This window comes from Photinus pyralis, unplaced genomic scaffold (assembly GCF_008802855.1).
Source record: "Photinus pyralis isolate 1611_PpyrPB1 unplaced genomic scaffold, Ppyr1.3 Ppyr1.4_LG9, whole genome shotgun sequence".
NCBI classification, from domain to species: Eukaryota; Metazoa; Arthropoda; class Insecta; order Coleoptera; family Lampyridae; genus Photinus; species Photinus pyralis.
Genome location: NW_022170878.1, coordinates 628693 through 644593, shown reverse-complemented (window position 1 = coordinate 644593; position 15901 = coordinate 628693). Strand labels below are relative to the sequence as shown.

Genomic DNA, 15901 nt, shown 5'->3' with positions numbered 1-15901 from the left:
TTGGCTCAGGGGGGCAACCCGACGTCAGGGACTAAGCGTCTCAGATCAGAGGGAAGCACTCCAGGGTCTGGCTCAAGGCAGCCTGAGAAGAAGCCTAGAGGTTCTGATGCACCCAAGGGTGCACCACGAACTTATGGGCAAGTCGCTGCGGCAGGGCTTAAGGTGGCCGTCGTTCCGGTTTCATACCCGGAGGTGGACATCTCTGAGGCTCAGTCGAGGTGCATTATGGCTGCATTGAATGCAGTCGTAGACCAGATGGAGGGAGGGCCCTTTCCTCGGCTGGCAGGGTTCCGCTGGAATCCGCAGGGTGCCATCGTGGCCGAATGCGAGGACCAGTGGACCTTGGACTGGTTGGAGAGGACCGTCCCTCTTATCCGGCCCTGGGATGGCGCGTCGCTGAAAGTTCAGAGGCACGTCCCGAGGGTAACCAAGGTGATGGCTGTGTTGTACGGGCTCCCGGATGACACGGACACCATTTTGAAGCGCCTCCTGGTTTCAGGACGAGTCTATGGAGGACGTTCTTTCGCAGGGAGGAGCCTGGTAGGATTCTCCTCGCATTTGGTGTCGATGAGACGTCCTATCAGGTACTCCAGCGACAGAACTTCCAGGTGCACGCGGGGGTCTCGCGCGTCACTTTTGTGACGAAGGCGGGTGCTCCGGCTGCGCAAGGTAAGGGAGAGAGCTCCACCGAAGCAGCGGGACCTAGTTCCGTTGCGACGGAGGGGGCCCAACCTCGCAGTGTTGATCTCGAAGAGGCGGCGGGATTGCTCCCGGCGCCCGAAGAGATCGAGAAAGATGTCAGCGAGCTTTTGGCTCGTGTGGCGGTTCTTGGCTCCGACCAGGGGTCGGAACCGTCGGCATCGCTAACGGAGGAGGGAACCTAGTACATCAGTGATGGACAAAGTAACCTTCTTACAGAGCAATCAACATTCAGCAACATCCTTGCGGAAATTACAGACGCCATGGTGGAATATTTACTTCCAGAGTGGATTGTATTTCCTCAAACAGATGCAAAAATGAACGAATTAAAAGAAAGGTGTTCAAAAAAATTATTCTGGTTTATTGAAGTACTTGAAAATTGACATGTAGGTTTATGGAACAATTTCAATTCCCCGGCATTATTGGTGCAATTGATTGCACTCATGTGGCAATTAAAGCACCTCCACAAGATCACCCAGTCAATCCCGGTTTAGCATATTACAATCGTAAAGGTTATTATAGCATTAATGTTCAGTTGGTAAGTGTATTGTACATGTCTGAGGTAAAGGTAGGTACCTACATACATTTACAATAATTTTTAGATATGCGATGCAAATTTACGAGTATTAAACTGTAATGCTCGTTTTCCTGGCGCAGTGCACGATTCTGCTATCTGGTCTTTAAGCCAAGTAAGGCATTATTTGCAACGCATGTATAGTCAGGGGCAACTGCAATCTACATGGTTAATCGGTAGATGTGTGATTGTTAAGAATAGAAGTGTTACCAACATTTAATTACTTTTAGGTGACTCTGGATATCCATTAGAACCCTGGTTACTAACACCTACAAGGGCATCGAAAATTATCCTTTCAGCTGTAATCTTGCACAACCTGGCACTAAATGATAGACTACCGGATAGTGCCGTGGACGATGACCATTTAGATGAACCACTGGTAATACAACAAGAACAACGTGTTCAAAATGTTATTAATGGTATAGCAATATTTCATTTATAATATTTCATTCATCTGTCTTGTTAACAGAACCTGTATTAAATGAAGCACGACGCATACGCAATAGGGTTATACAGCAATACTTTCGATAAACTTTGGGAGACGAGAAGAATTATCCCATTTTTCTCTAACATTAAACATAAGTATTTCGTTTCACAAATTAACCAACAGTATCATTTGTTATTTATTATTGTTGAAAATATAATACATCATAACGACATTGAAAAACAGTGTGTAGCGTAGCTATGGTAAATGTTGTAGTTACTCTAATAATTGAGAATTTTTCTTGTTAGAAACTTCACTGTCGTTACATATTACTATCTTTAATATATGTATCTTTAATAACTCTGCGTGATTATTACAACAATTATGAATGTTTAATGTTTAATTTATTCAAATAAAATTGATCGTAAATTATAAAAAAAAACAGTAATACAATAAATACTACAATTTAATGTATTACATAAATTAATATGTTAAAATTAATAATTATTATTACTATTAGTACATTAAATTATTATATAAAGTAATATGTTACAAAGTGTCAAAGTTTTCAAACGACCCGAACAACTTGTAATACTCTAACTTAGACGTTTATTGTCGATTTAATTTTTTTGTTTCAAAGCATCGGCATGCGCTTGAATAGCGTTGGCGACTAAGGTAATGGCATCCGCTGCATGTTTTCCATTGTTGGAAATTTGCTCCTGGGCATTGCAAAATGATTCGCAAGCATTTGCCAATAAAGCATTGGTATATCTTGCGGGTGTTGGTTCAGACCGTTTACCTATAATTGAATATACATTCATCAAGGTTAAAGTTACATGTTGTTACGTTCACTTCGGGCCAACGTGACAAAATTACCTTAGATAAGCACACGGTAAGCTCAGGCAAAGTAGAGGTGGGTCGGGGTGAAAATGGGGTTCTTCGATACACACGCAAATAAGCCAAAAAGGGAAGGAAACAGTAAAAGTAATCCGGATAGGCGCCACTTAGTCTTTGATGAATTTAGAGAGAGAGGAATACTAAAGGGATGAACAAGGCAGACCAAGAGATCGTTGTTCTCGTCTTACTAAACTCAAAGGAATACACAATTATGGGGAAAACAAACAGTATTTGATGTATAAATGCGGGTAGTTTAATAACAAAGATCTCAAAATATCACAAATCTGACACTGTAATATATCGATCTAGTATATCAAACTGGGAATTCAACATAATCTCTAATAAAACAAATGAGAAGCCAACACGTAGCCTGGGAAAATATTTATCCAAAAGGCTTCCGCAGAAACAACGGAGCTATAATCATTAAGTGACTTTCAAACAAAGTAATAATCACAACTCGTTAGTATCAAAAACCAAAATGTAATCAAACGTTAAAAGGGAAAAACGACGAAAATAACTAAATTTACCTTGAACTCCGGACTCCGGTCGCAACCTTCCGAGCTCAGAGGACGCGAAACTGCAAAGCTGAAACAGTCAGACACAAAAACAAAAAAAATATAAGAAGGGTAGTGATTCGCGTTGCACAATATATCGCATAAGCAATGGTTAACGTAAGACACGAAGGGTTATTCTTATACGTAGAATTGCAATCAATACTAAAAAGTCGTCCGAACATTGATTCCATACAGACGTGCGGCGGTCTGCTCTCTGGAAAATCAAATAATCGGAACGCGCTGACCCCAGAGGTCAAGAAATTTAGTATTGTGCTTATCCACCTTATCATTAAACCGTAAGTTTACTTTAATTTTAAATCTAAATTTAAAATAAACTAAACCAAGCCATTCAATGGAACATTATGTTCCCTACTCAAACGGGTAATCCAAATGCCACTCATGGATATGTAACTAATCTACCTGGCAATCAATACCAGCCACGGCAAAGTAGTCAGCAAATCTCCCAATCGCAATTATCATTCCCAACCCCCACACCTAGTCAACCTTTCGTAAGTTCTAATAATACTCCATTATCTAATTATGATCACAACGTGCCAACCCAACACTCATTTCAAGTAACAAATGAGGTATCTAATATGCAACATTCCGATAATGAAATACCAGACAGTGCACACCCCTGGCAAGTTATTAAGAAAAGAAGAAGACTGAACAGATCAACGGAAAGTATAGTAATAGACCAACCATCTATCAGCACCAAAAATAGATATGATCCCATAGCGAGTTCATCTAATCAAGACTCAAATCAAACGCAACTAGATAACAATGGCAACACTAGAAAAATGCCAAAACCACCCCAATATATATTTATGGCGTTACAAATCATGGCGGCATGATGGAACATATTGCAGAAGTAGCAGCAAGTGAACAATACTATACTAAAACGCTAGGAAACAACACAGTCAAAATTAATGCGCACACATCAGACACATACAGACAAATTATCAGACACTTAAAAGATGGTAATGTAATTCATCATACATACCAACCTAAGGAAGAGCGAGCTTACCGAGTAGTCATCAGATATATTCATCACTCAATACCTATCAATGATATTAAAGACGAACTAGAAAAAGCCGGTCACCAAATACGAAATATTATGAACATAAGGCATAAGATAACCAAAGAACCATTGTCACTTTTCTACGTTGATCTTGAACCGAGTGAAAATAACAAGAGAATATTTGAGATAGAATTTCTATGCAACAGTAAAATCAAGGTAGAACCACCACACAAGAAAACAGGAGTCGTACAATGTACAAGGTGTCAGCAATACGGCCATTCCAGGACCTACTGTACTAGGCAATATATGTGTGTAAAATGCGGGAACCAACATGATACCAAAACCTGCACAAAACCTAAAACTGCGCCAGCTAAGTGTGCCTTGTGTGAGGGTAATCATCCCGCAAATTATAGGGGCTGTTCTGTGTATCAAGAACTAATAAATGCAAGAAATAAAACATTTAATAGACTAATCCCCAATACAAAACTTAGTCAGACACCAACTACGATTCCAACACCGAATATTTTGCCCAATAATGAGAAATCACAAAACTGCACTCCAACATATGCCCAAATTACCCAATCTCATTTTAACACACACAACATCAATGAACAAGCCAACTCAGGGGGAGAGCTTACTGCTTTTCTAAACGAATTTAAGAATATGTTTGCGCAACTGATGAACCAAAATAACATCATGCTCAATCTACTGTCTACCCTAGTCACAAAAATAAACTGTTAATGGCCAGTATAGTAAGAATAGCTACTTGGAACGCAAATGGTCTTTTAAACCACAAGCAGGAGTTAATAAGTTTCCTAAATATTAATAAAATAGACATTATACTAATTTCAGAAACCCATTTTACGGATAAAACAGTGCTACGTATCCCAAATTACACCATTTACAATACAACTCATCCAGATGGTACTGCTCACGCAGGAGCTGCAGTAATCATCAAAAATTCTATATCGCACCATGAGCTAAGGTCATTCCAAACTGAAAAAATACAAGCGGCAAATGTTAAAGTAATGGCATTTCCTTGGTCATTTACAGTGTCCGCAATATACTCCCCCCCTAGACATAAGATCTCTACGGATGATTATATACAATTCTTTGATACTCTGGGAAACAAATTCATCTGTGGAGGAGATTGGAACGCCAAACACATCCACTGGGGCTCCAGACTCGTCACAACAAAAGGTAGAAACCTACTCAAAGCAATAATGACAAATAATTATAACTACCACAGTACTAGAGAACCGACATATTGGCCTACAGACTTAAATAAGATCCCTGATCTGCTAGATTTTTACATTTCTCATGGGATAGCCACAAACTCAGTCCTGATTGAAACCAATAATGATTTATCATCAGATCACGTCCCAGTAATACTAAACTTAAGCAGTAGAATCATCAATAAAGAACTGACTCCAAGACTTGTATCAAAGCAAACCGACTGGGTTAAATTCCAACAATATATTGAGGAAAAAATCGATCTCAAACATCGTATAAAACAACCAGAAGACTTAGATCGATCAGTTCAATACCTGGTTACTCTTAGGTATTCAAGAAGCGGCATGGGAAGCTACGACTAAAGTAACAGAACCTGATCATCATACAAAAAACGTCCCTTTCTATATAAAGGAACTAATTGCTGAGAAAAGACGAGCTAGGGCGAAATGGCAAAGATCTCGAAATGCTACTGACAAATTAAACTACAACAGGCTGACTCGACGTCTCCGTACAGTCTTACTGGATTGTCAAAATGCCAAATTTAATTACTATCTCAAAAATCTTAAACAAGAAGATCATACCATCTGGAGGGCAACCAAAGGATTCAAGAGACCACAAGTCGGTATACCACCCATCAGAAAAACTAATGGAGACTGGGCAAGATCTAACAAGGAAAAATCTAACACCTTTGCTGAGCACCTATCTAAGGTATTCCAACCCTTGGAAGCAAACATAGCTGACGAAACTATTGAGGAATATCTGGACATTCCCTGCCAAATGTCCCTACCTATCAAACCTATCTCGCCAGCAGAGATTCGGTCCGAAATGAAAAAGTTAAATGACAATAAAGCACCAGGTTATGACCTAATAACAGGACAAGTTCTGAAAATGCTCCCAGTAAAGGCTATCGTGTTATTGGCAACTATATACAACCGCATGTTAAGTATGTCCTACTACCCCATCTTATGGAAATATGCGCAAATAATAATGATTCCCAAACCCGGGAAAGCGCCAGAAAACGTTACATCATACAGACCGATTAGTCTTCTACCATTGCTAGGAAAAATTTTTGAGAAACTTCTCTTTAAAAGGATAATGAACAATACGAATATATATTATCTCAACTGCCCCTGCACCAATTCGAATTTCGAGAAGGCCACTCAACAACACAACAAGTACACCGAATAGTAAACGAAATATCAAGGAGCCTTGAGGAAAAGAGATACTGTACAGCCGTGTTCCTGGACGTTGCCCAGGCGTTTGATAAAGTCTGGCACACTGGCTTACTACATAAATTAAAAAGGTCCCTTCCAAGCTATTATTACCTTCTCATTAAATCTTACCTTTCTGACAGATTCTTCTCAGTAAAGTATAACAACGAACACTCCAACTACCATCCTATAAAATCTGATGTCCCACAAGGCAGTGTCCTTGGTCCCCTACTTTACCTAATTTAGACTGCTGACATACCCGAAGCTGCAAGCACTGTCATCGCTACTTTCGCTGACGATACGGCAATTCTTTCTACGCACGATAACGCAATACTGGCATCTGAAAACCTCCAAACCCACCTAAACCTTATAAATGAATGGCTCTGTAAATGGCGCATAAAAATTAACCAAACTAAATCCGTACAAGTGACGTTTACTACGCGGTTCAACGTGTGTCCAACAGTTACCTTAAATGGCGTTCCAATACCTGTCACGACCGAAACCAAATACCTTGGCCTGCACCTAGACCAACGACTAACGTGGAAAAAGCACATCCAAACTAAACGTCAACAACTAAATCTGAAATTTCGCCAAATGTATTGGCTGTTTGGACCACAGTCCAAACTGTCCTTGTCCAATAAGCTACTACTCTACAAAACAATGTTGAAACCAATTTGGACATATGGAGTGCAACTCTGGGGATGTGCCAAACCCACTAGGATTAAGACAATACAACAGTTCCAGTCCAAAACCCTCCGCGCTATGGTGAACGCACCATGGTATGTCTCAAACGAAACCCTACACCAGGATCTGGGCATTTTATTCGTCACTAACGAAATTCAAAGGCACGCCCAAAATTACCACGTCAGACTCCAGGGCCACAACAATGATCTAGTACATCAACTGTCCGCTGCCCACCCCCCTTCTAGAAGATTAAATAGGATCTGGCCTCATGACCTGCAAGCACCCTAATCTGAAAGGACGACTATAGGAGTACTGCTAATGAGTGGTTCCTCCCTACAACGCTCATATAAGTCGACACATTTACTTAATACTCCCTGTAGAGTAGATTGTAAATTTACTGTTAATAAAAAAAAAAAAAAAAAAAAATACTAAAAAGAATCAAAAATTCAAATGACTTTACAACAAAACAAAATTTGGTTCGACTAAGGGTTGGTTTTCACAATCGGTATGAGAAATAAAAAAGTGACATAAAGTTTTAAGAGAAAAATACTAAAAAAAGGTACAAATGAAATAACTGAATCTATCTTCAATGACACAGCAATCTTATCAATTCAAAAGGAATTATACGAGCAAGTTCTTCAAAGTAAAATACATAACGTTAATTCAAAAAAAGTTTACACAGTACCAACTCCACACGTCTCGTTAATTTAGTACTTGCGTTTCGGAGGAATGAATCGTAGGTCAACGAACTTCGTAAAATTGGGTCAGCAGTTCAAATATCGGTTTCACATGAAATGGCGGTGATTCTTCAGTCAATTCTTCAGTCGGTAAGGGTAGAAATATGTAGAGCGGTTTTGATTGTAATGGCGTCGAAACTTCAATGGAATTCTATTGCACCATATGGAAAATCGTCATAGATAACATACCGCAAAACGGCCTTAAACTTGTAAGATAAATCCGCAGCAATGCGTCATCAGCGAAATTGGAAGTAAGATGATAAGAGAAAACTTCACTAATCTTAGTACAACACCACTAATTAAATCCCAATAAAGGTAGACGAATATGTCAAGTAAGTGTAATGGCGTGTAGTTCAAATACAAGTCAAGATCGAATCGAGTTCTTCAACAAGGACTGCGCGCGTCGACAGTGAGTGGGAGAAGATAACCGCGCCAATCAACAGAAAACTAGACAAAAGGTTTTTTAAAAGAAAACTATATCGCAAATAAAGGATCGGGTTATAATGTGAACACCTAGATGGGGTAAGGATTGCTATATAAAGGTAAGAGTTCGCATAATGTTATTCGAGAAGGATTCCACATAGTAATTCAAATGTAAGCCAAAGCAAAGATTACACGGTAAAGAAAATAACGTCACAATGTATAGCACCCTTAGATATGCTGAACGTGCACTTTTTTGTGTCGAAGTTGATGGTTGACTCATTGAGTCCTGATCAGTCGGTATTTCATTAGCGTCTTCGAATACAGATGTGATGGCTATAAAGTCGAAAATTATGGTGAGAAGTAATTAACATGAATTACATATATCTTTATATATGTCACAATTATTACCATTGGTATTAATATCATTCGAGGTGAAAGTACAAATTTCATTCTCCTGTGCGTCAACATTTCTTCAGTATCTATAATATAATCGTGGTAATTATATAAATTAACATAATCAATTAAATTGGGTGTTTTATCAGAATGACCATTACAACACATACTTTGGAGCTTTAACGTTTACTTTTACAAACTTTAATAAACAAAAATTAAGCACTTACTGATTGGGTTATTCCCTAATATGTCTAGAATCATTGTATCCCCTAAATGAATTTTTGTGAGAATTGTGAAATTTCCATTTCCATTTCGGAGGCCCCAGAAGTCCATTTTGCCCACTTTAAATCCAAGATGTTGAAATCGCTACCGATGCAACAATATGTTAGTGAATTTAAATTTTGTCCGACTTGTATTGCAATTTGACAAAGACATAACGTCACTAAAGATAATTTGAGTGCGACCGGATCGCAAATTATAGATCTGGACGGAGTTTTCCTTACCTTGAAGACGATTACCGTTGGACTGTTTCCGAATGAATTCTGGATCATTCCCACAATTATGTTCTATTAAGTAATGTAGAATCAAATACTATTAATATATTAAAGGGATAACGATTGGCTCCTATGACCCACTGGATTATAGTTGGCATACAAATATAGCTAAAGTGGGTTTTGATTAAGAAACACCAAAATTTTCTCATGGTACAGCATACGTACGATATAAATTAAACGTATGTTAATTGAAGTAATTAATATCTACATGTAATAACTACTCGGAAGAGGTTTTGTTTCAAGTTTCCAGGAATTATTATTAATTTTCTAATTAAAACCTTTATCACTGTATTACATTATATTGATACTTATATTTACAATAATTAGAGCCGCATCATAGTTAATTATAAAAAGATTGTCTACACGTTGGTGTATTGTCTAAGCAACAAATTTTCATCGCTATCAAAATTTTGAAATTAAATTAACAACGACAGCGACAGTGACAGCGGCAGCAACAGTGACAGCGATCGCGACAGCGACAGCGACAACGACAACGTCAACGACAACGACAACGACAACGATAAATTAAACAAACTTGAAAAAATACTATTTCCTCCTCCTCCTCTAACACTGAAATTGCACACGTTTTATCCGACCTCTATTTCCATTTTGATCCACTACCTTTCTAATTGGGAATTCTGAAAGTACGGTTGATAGATTTGGAACTTTCCGTCTGAAAATTTCAACTTCATCGCGCGGTGGTCTTGACGATCGCTCCTTTTATAGCTAGGGCACTCCTATCCCCGAGTCTCACAGGGGAAGGATTTTCGGCATGCACCTCTTTCCACCGGTCGAAAACCATCTCTTTCCTTCTCTCGATCTACAGTCCCATTTTTTCCACATTAACCACCGGTTGCATATAGGGTTCGCCGTTTTTAAAAGAAACGTGCGCCAGTATTATATCGTTCCCGAAATCGATAATCAATATCTAAGTGACCTTGGAACATGCTCATCTAATCAATGAAAAGAAATATGCCCTCGGCGATAACCTAGCCGCAGATCTCAAGACTGACTCATGCCCGATAAACAATATCTTGTAATGATCCTAGGAGTCTATTAAGCCGGCACTCAAAACGTTGACTTACCCTATACTTACCGTTGGCAACTCTGGGAAAAACTACAAACAGAGCCACCTACCTTTCAAGTCGAAACGATGAACGTTTCGCGGCACTTTTGAATTTGGATGTCAGTCGGCTCGATATGGGTCGGCTCCTACGTTGTTCAATCGGATCTTGTACGTGTTGGGACGTGAGACATAATCGGGAAGGGAATTAAATAAAAGACAGAACTTTTGTGCGTAGGAAATGGCAAGAACAAATAAATATATTACGCACACAACAAGACCATACCAGGGAAACCTTCTACGGGACAAAAACCCCGACATAGGCCACACAAATACATGAAATAAATCACCTACAGCAACGAAATGCAAGAGAAAGTACACATAAATAAAGCATCTCGAATTGTATGATAAATCCCAGGTAATCGAATCAAATGCAATTAAACAAGTTCATAAAAACAAAATACACAAGACATCATAAAAATGTAGTGGAAAACATGATAAATCAATTCAGTACGAAAACACATCAAAATACCTGTACGATCAAATGAGATAACACAACTCGTAAAATAATAAATTGCATGTACATAGGAAACATCAAAATGGTGTGGCTTTACTCCAGCCTTCATTAACATACTTTTATTTAACACGAAAAGTACATGTGAGAATGCCAATAGCAAGTATTCATGTGGAAGTCGATCATCGCTCAAGCAAAACATATTTTAAATAGAGGAAATGTTAATGAGAGGGCCCCTAAATATCTCGCATTGCTGAGATGCTAAGAACCAGGCGCGGATTTAAAGGGGGGCGCAGGGGGCGTTCGCCCCCCCCCCCCAAGACATTTCTGGACAGTGTTACCACATTGGAAGATGGGCTACGTTTTATGCCATTTTTGATTTTTTGCGATAAAAAATTCAGTTCTGCAACATGCGACATTTTAGGCTACTAAGTAATTAGTAAATGTCAAATCCCATCCAAGACAGGATTTTTCAACAATAACGATTTATGATGCTTGCTAGGTATTTGCGGTACCGACCTATTTATGCAAATTCATTTATGTTCCTAGATTAACAGAATCTCTAATACCTAGATACATTTTCTTTAAATTTCTATAAATCCGTGTATTTTATGGCAGGTAGGTACTAAGGTAAAGGATTAGTCTGTTAGTATTAGAAGAAAGGATGGATGACACGCTGCTTTGATCTCAAAGCACAGAAACCGAAGTGCAATATAATTTACAACTGTTGTGAATTCCTAAAAGGATTTTGGGCGGTTATTATCATTTTTAGGGAAGGACTTTTTCACAAATGTTTACGTTTTGCGAATTTAAAAATTGTATGCGCCCCTCCCTAGACCAAATCCTAAATCCGCCACTGCTAAGAACTGCAATCCGCACGAGACGAGCAGGTAACAGATACAGCGAACGGTCGAACTGTATTAGGTACCTACTCCACGGAGACAGAATGAAACATTAAATAAGAGAGCCCCCCTTCGTATAGCTAACGCACAAGAACTGCAGCGCGCCACGAATAAGAAAGTAACAGATACCGCGAACAATCAAACTGTATTTGGTACTTCCCTCACCGGATAGTTACGAATCAATCGAACAGAGCAACATTGCACTGATAATCAACTCCCGTGAATACAGAAATAAATACTTAATAAAACAAAATAATGGCATAATCAACTGTACAGTATAACAAACACGATTCATCTAACGGTTACGAAAATCCTCTAGTATTCGGCATCTGCGCAAAACGGTCGATTTGTTATATACAGAGCACATTTTTGTTTCAGATGTAAAGGTGTGTTGCCTAACCATAAGGGTGGATTATCACAATCTCACTCCCCGAAATCGAAATCTTTAGTTTAGGAAAGAATCACGTCACCTTTATTTATGCATGATAAGTTATGACTATTTCACCTTCACTTCCACTCTCTATTTCACCTTCAAGTTTGGTCTACGATTAATTTTCAGTGACTTTGAGTTGAATGAACCCACGTCTACGACCTTCAGTACCGCCCAGATCAGGAACGAACCCCACCGCTTTTTGTGACATTGAATTCAGAAATGAACCCCAGCGCCTTTAGTGGGTTTTTAGTTTAGACTACAACCACGATGACCTTCAGTGACATTAGTTCAGTCATGAACCCTGGTTAGTTTTGACAACAACCACGATGACCGTCAGTGAGTTTTTAGTTTAGGTAACAACCACGATGACCTTCAGTGACATTAGTTCAGGTAAGAATCCTAGTTAGTTTTGACAGCAACTACAATGATCTTCTGTGACATTCACTTTTAGTTTGGACCACAACCACGATATTGAATCACTTGAAGCACAGAGGTCAGGTGAGGTCAAAGTGAACCAAAATCGGTGTTACTTATCCACTACAGGTAAATAGTTGTTTGGAAAAGTAATTATTTAAACGCGAAATTCGAGTGTATGATAAAACTGTTTCGTCGCAAGATGGCACTCTATTTTATTTAGCTTTAAGCGTGTTTAAGAGCGTTTCTCAATTTATACAACAAATTCGAAATTACACTTACGACTATCAAATAAATTCACACTTCCTCCAACGAATAAGAGGCCTGAGTGGTAAACCAGATCAATCAATCATTCAGACCTGTGGTTGAGTGTTGGAATTGTCTCAAAAAAAGCCATAATTTTAATAGATGTACGGAACCATGGCGAAAGTTTTGTTTCCGTTGCGGAGAAAGAAATGTAACAAAATGCGCATATAAAAAATGTTCGGGAAACGAAAGTGCAGGACGATTGGCCCCCGGGACGTCGTTCTCCGTAATTAATAACAAACACCCCTGGGATGGAACATGGAAAACGCGGTTAGAAGCGAGGGATACAAAAAATACCTTAGTAGATACGGGTGCCGGCCGAACTATTATTAAGGAGAACATGTGGGCTGTATTGAAATCATAACGGTAGCGCGTGGGAAGGAATGCGAGGTAAAGGGTACAGTAGACATACCTTTCACTGTTAAGAATTAAGGGCATACTATATTGGAAACGTTGAAGGTCTTTGCACAAATTTAATTTGAAGGGTAGATTTTTGCAAAAAAATGAACTTCGCAATATTTAAAAAAAGGACTTTTATGCCCAGGATACAAAATTAGAAACACCAGCGGTTCGTGCATAAGAGGTTCTCCAAAAGATTGATAGCGCAGATTATGCGCCCATATTATCCACTGTCACCGTACATTCAAGAAGTGATGAATACGGAACTCAACAAGATGACCGAGTTAGGAGTAGTTGCAAAATCACTTTGGTCGTAGCTTTGGCCAAAAAGTTAAACGGGAAAACGCGATTTTGTGTTACAGAAAAAGATGCATACCCACTACCATACATTTCGGGTATGTATATTAGATAGACTGTCTTCTTTAGACCTTAAAAGCGCAATGATGTGGTCAATTATTTCATTTTTTTTAAGTGACATACGTGAATGATCCATTGCCAGTCCACGTCAGTGTAAACCTTGTATGTTATATTTTTAATTTGAATGCGAAGTAAATTGTAAAATTATGAGGTAATTTAAATCAGGTTGCAAAGTATAAATTGTAACGCAAACGTCCGCCGATGAAAACTCTTAAGATGTCCGTCGTCCCGAAACTGATCACTAAAGATTTCCTGCAAGCTGCCTTGTGCGCGTATCGAAAGGAAGATGTACGGGTTCTAGATTTTTCCCTCAGCGATGGCATTAGCGGGGCAAAATATTTTTGCAGCAATATGTCGAGCATCGCGATTACGTACTGCACATCTCGCAGCGAACGAGAATGTAAGATGAAGGTGATTGCGAAATGTTTGCCCGACGACGAGAAGATGTTGCAATTACTAACGAATGCTAATGCGTTTCCATGCGAGATGTCCGTATATAGCCGCATTCTTCCAGCTATGTACGACCTAGGTGAGTCTCCAAATATGCTCATCCTTTAATTCTCTTAGATTTTCGAGAGAAGGTCGCACCAGTCGCCATCCGCGTCGAGTCCAAGGAAACTCCCATTTTGCTTTTGGAAGATGTAACAGCTTTGGGTTATAGAATGGCGAAATGCGAGGGGGGCTTCGATTTGGAACACTCCTTGCTTGTAATAGAAAAGTTGGCTTACTTTCATGCGGCATCCGTGGCAGTTAATGAAGGGGTACGTAACTGTTTGCACAACCGTCAGTGACAAGTTTTTCCAGGAGCCTGGCATACTTCAATCATACACTGGAATGTACGCAGATGAAAGTACTTTCGATATGAGCCTCAAGGCTTGTAAACCATCACTAGTAGAGGTGTGTCAAAAAACCCCAGGTTGGCGATTTCAATTAGACCGGCCGAAATGACAGAGTTTCTTTTAGAATTGGTCAAGTACGTCAATAAAGTATCGAATTGTGCGATGTTAACATATTCCGCAGTGGTGAAACCGTCGAAACACCTTAACGTTTTAAATCATGGCGACGCGTGGACTAATAACATGATGTTCCGTTATGATACCCAAGGGAAATTGGCAGATGTGATCATGGTCAGCTTCTCTGACTCTTTTTCGTTGGGTTATGTGTCAATTGCAGGTAGACTATCAGTATGCCGGATACGGCAGTCCCGCTGTAGATCTGAGCTATTTTTGGATAACTAGTACCAGCCTTGAGGTGAAACGTAAAGGTTACGAATTCATTTTGGCCCACTACCACAAGGAGCTCAGCAAAAAAATGTCAAAGCTACGCCTGCGCACTGATACGCCAACTTTAGAAGACATTAAAGACGATTTCGTTTCCCATGCAGCTTATGGCAAGAACTGAACTGCAATGTAGAAACAATCTAATTTTATAATTTAGGTTTTATGACATTGTTGTTCATACTGCCACTGTTAGCCGAAAAGAAGGGACCAAATGAGACGTTTGTTGAATATCTCACCGATGACCAAAAGGATGGTTATCGATATCGGTGTTTTAACAGTGCAAAACATGTCGAGACGCTGAAGGTTCTTCTCCCCGTTTTCGACGAAATAGGACTATTCGACTGAAGTGACGATAAAATGTTCTTGCATAAGCACCCTATTGTATTGATAGTATTCTTTTAGAAATACAGAGTTTAACCAACCACAATATTTCTTTCTACAAGCTTATATTTACAAAATGGATACAAGACTGAAGCTTAATTTTTTATTGACAGTTTTTGACATACATATACTAACTCGATAATTTACATTCTCCCACAATTGACACCGCAGGTTTCAATTCACGTTCAACTTCTATCTGCGTTACTGTTAACAATGACGTCATCAATGTAGTCCTCGAAGGGTTCACTTCCAAGGGGTACAGATTTTGAATAGGTTTTGTTTGTAGTCCTACTTCTGTTTTCACTTTGACTACTCGAACAATTATTCCATCTTTACCGGGGATCAATTCCATAACACGACCTAACGGCCAAAATACACGTTTCTTCCG

The 15901-nt window shown here is 39.2% G+C and overlaps 3 protein-coding genes across 4 annotated transcripts; 2 read left to right on the top strand and 1 right to left on the bottom strand.

The window, feature by feature from the left end:
* The first annotated feature begins 465 nt into the window (after window positions 1-465).
* Window positions 466-1955, top strand: LOC116180496 (putative nuclease HARBI1). Its single transcript, XM_031500498.1, has 5 exons — window positions 466-1036; window positions 1090-1237; window positions 1302-1449; window positions 1504-1692; window positions 1743-1955. Exons 1-5 carry the CDS (start codon window positions 963-965, stop codon window positions 1802-1804), a joined length of 621 nt encoding a protein of 206 aa, XP_031356358.1. The 5' UTR covers window positions 466-962; the 3' UTR covers window positions 1805-1955.
* A 14-nt stretch (window positions 1956-1969) lies between these two features.
* Window positions 1970-9412, bottom strand: LOC116180497. Of its 2 annotated transcripts, XM_031500499.1 has the most exons (4): window positions 9354-9412; window positions 9078-9216; window positions 3122-3171; window positions 1970-2496 (listed from the first exon to the last, which is right to left on the bottom strand). In XM_031500499.1, the coding sequence occupies exons 1-4, from the start codon at window positions 9399-9401 to the stop codon at window positions 2368-2370; spliced, it is 366 nt and encodes a 121-aa protein (XP_031356359.1). In that variant the 5' UTR covers window positions 9402-9412; the 3' UTR covers window positions 1970-2367. The 2 variants fall into 2 exon arrangements, with proteins under 2 accessions (XP_031356359.1, XP_031356360.1); XM_031500500.1 differs by lacking the exon at window positions 3122-3171 and having other exon boundaries at window positions 2026-2496.
* A 4638-nt stretch (window positions 9413-14050) lies between these two features.
* On the top strand, window positions 14051-15554 carry LOC116180495. The gene is made up of 6 exons (XM_031500496.1): window positions 14051-14381; window positions 14420-14613; window positions 14657-14768; window positions 14816-14979; window positions 15026-15242; window positions 15290-15554. Exons 1-6 carry the CDS (start codon window positions 14054-14056, stop codon window positions 15475-15477), a joined length of 1203 nt encoding a protein of 400 aa, XP_031356356.1. The 5' UTR covers window positions 14051-14053; the 3' UTR covers window positions 15478-15554.
* Window positions 15555-15901: the final 347 nt, after the last annotated feature.

Coding starts and splice junctions, on each gene's coding strand:
- LOC116180496 (XM_031500498.1), top strand. CDS start 963: ATGGTGGAATATTTACTTCCAGAGTGGATTGTATTTCCTCAAACAGAT. Junction 1,037..1,089: donor ATGAACGAATTAAAAGAAAG/GTGTTCAAAAAA, acceptor ATTGACATGTAG/GTTTATGGAACAATTTCAAT. Junction 1,693..1,742: donor TGTTCAAAATGTTATTAATG/GTATAGCAATAT, acceptor TCTTGTTAACAG/AACCTGTATTAAATGAAGCA.
- LOC116180495 (XM_031500496.1), top strand. CDS start 14,054: ATGAAAACTCTTAAGATGTCCGTCGTCCCGAAACTGATCACTAAAGAT. Junction 14,382..14,419: donor TCCAGCTATGTACGACCTAG/GTGAGTCTCCAA, acceptor TAATTCTCTTAG/ATTTTCGAGAGAAGGTCGCA. Junction 14,769..14,815: donor GGTGTGTCAAAAAACCCCAG/GTTGGCGATTTC, acceptor AGTTTCTTTTAG/AATTGGTCAAGTACGTCAAT.
- LOC116180497 (XM_031500499.1), bottom strand. CDS start 9,401: ATGATCCAGAATTCATTCGGAAACAGTCCAACGGTAATCGTCTTCAAG. Junction 3,172..9,077: donor ATTAGGGAATAACCCAATCA/GTAAGTGCTTAA, acceptor TCAGCTTTGCAG/TTTCGCGTCCTCTGAGCTCG. Junction 2,497..3,121: donor ACCGGAGTCCGGAGTTCAAG/GTAAATTTAGTT, acceptor ATTCAATTATAG/GTAAACGGTCTGAACCAACA.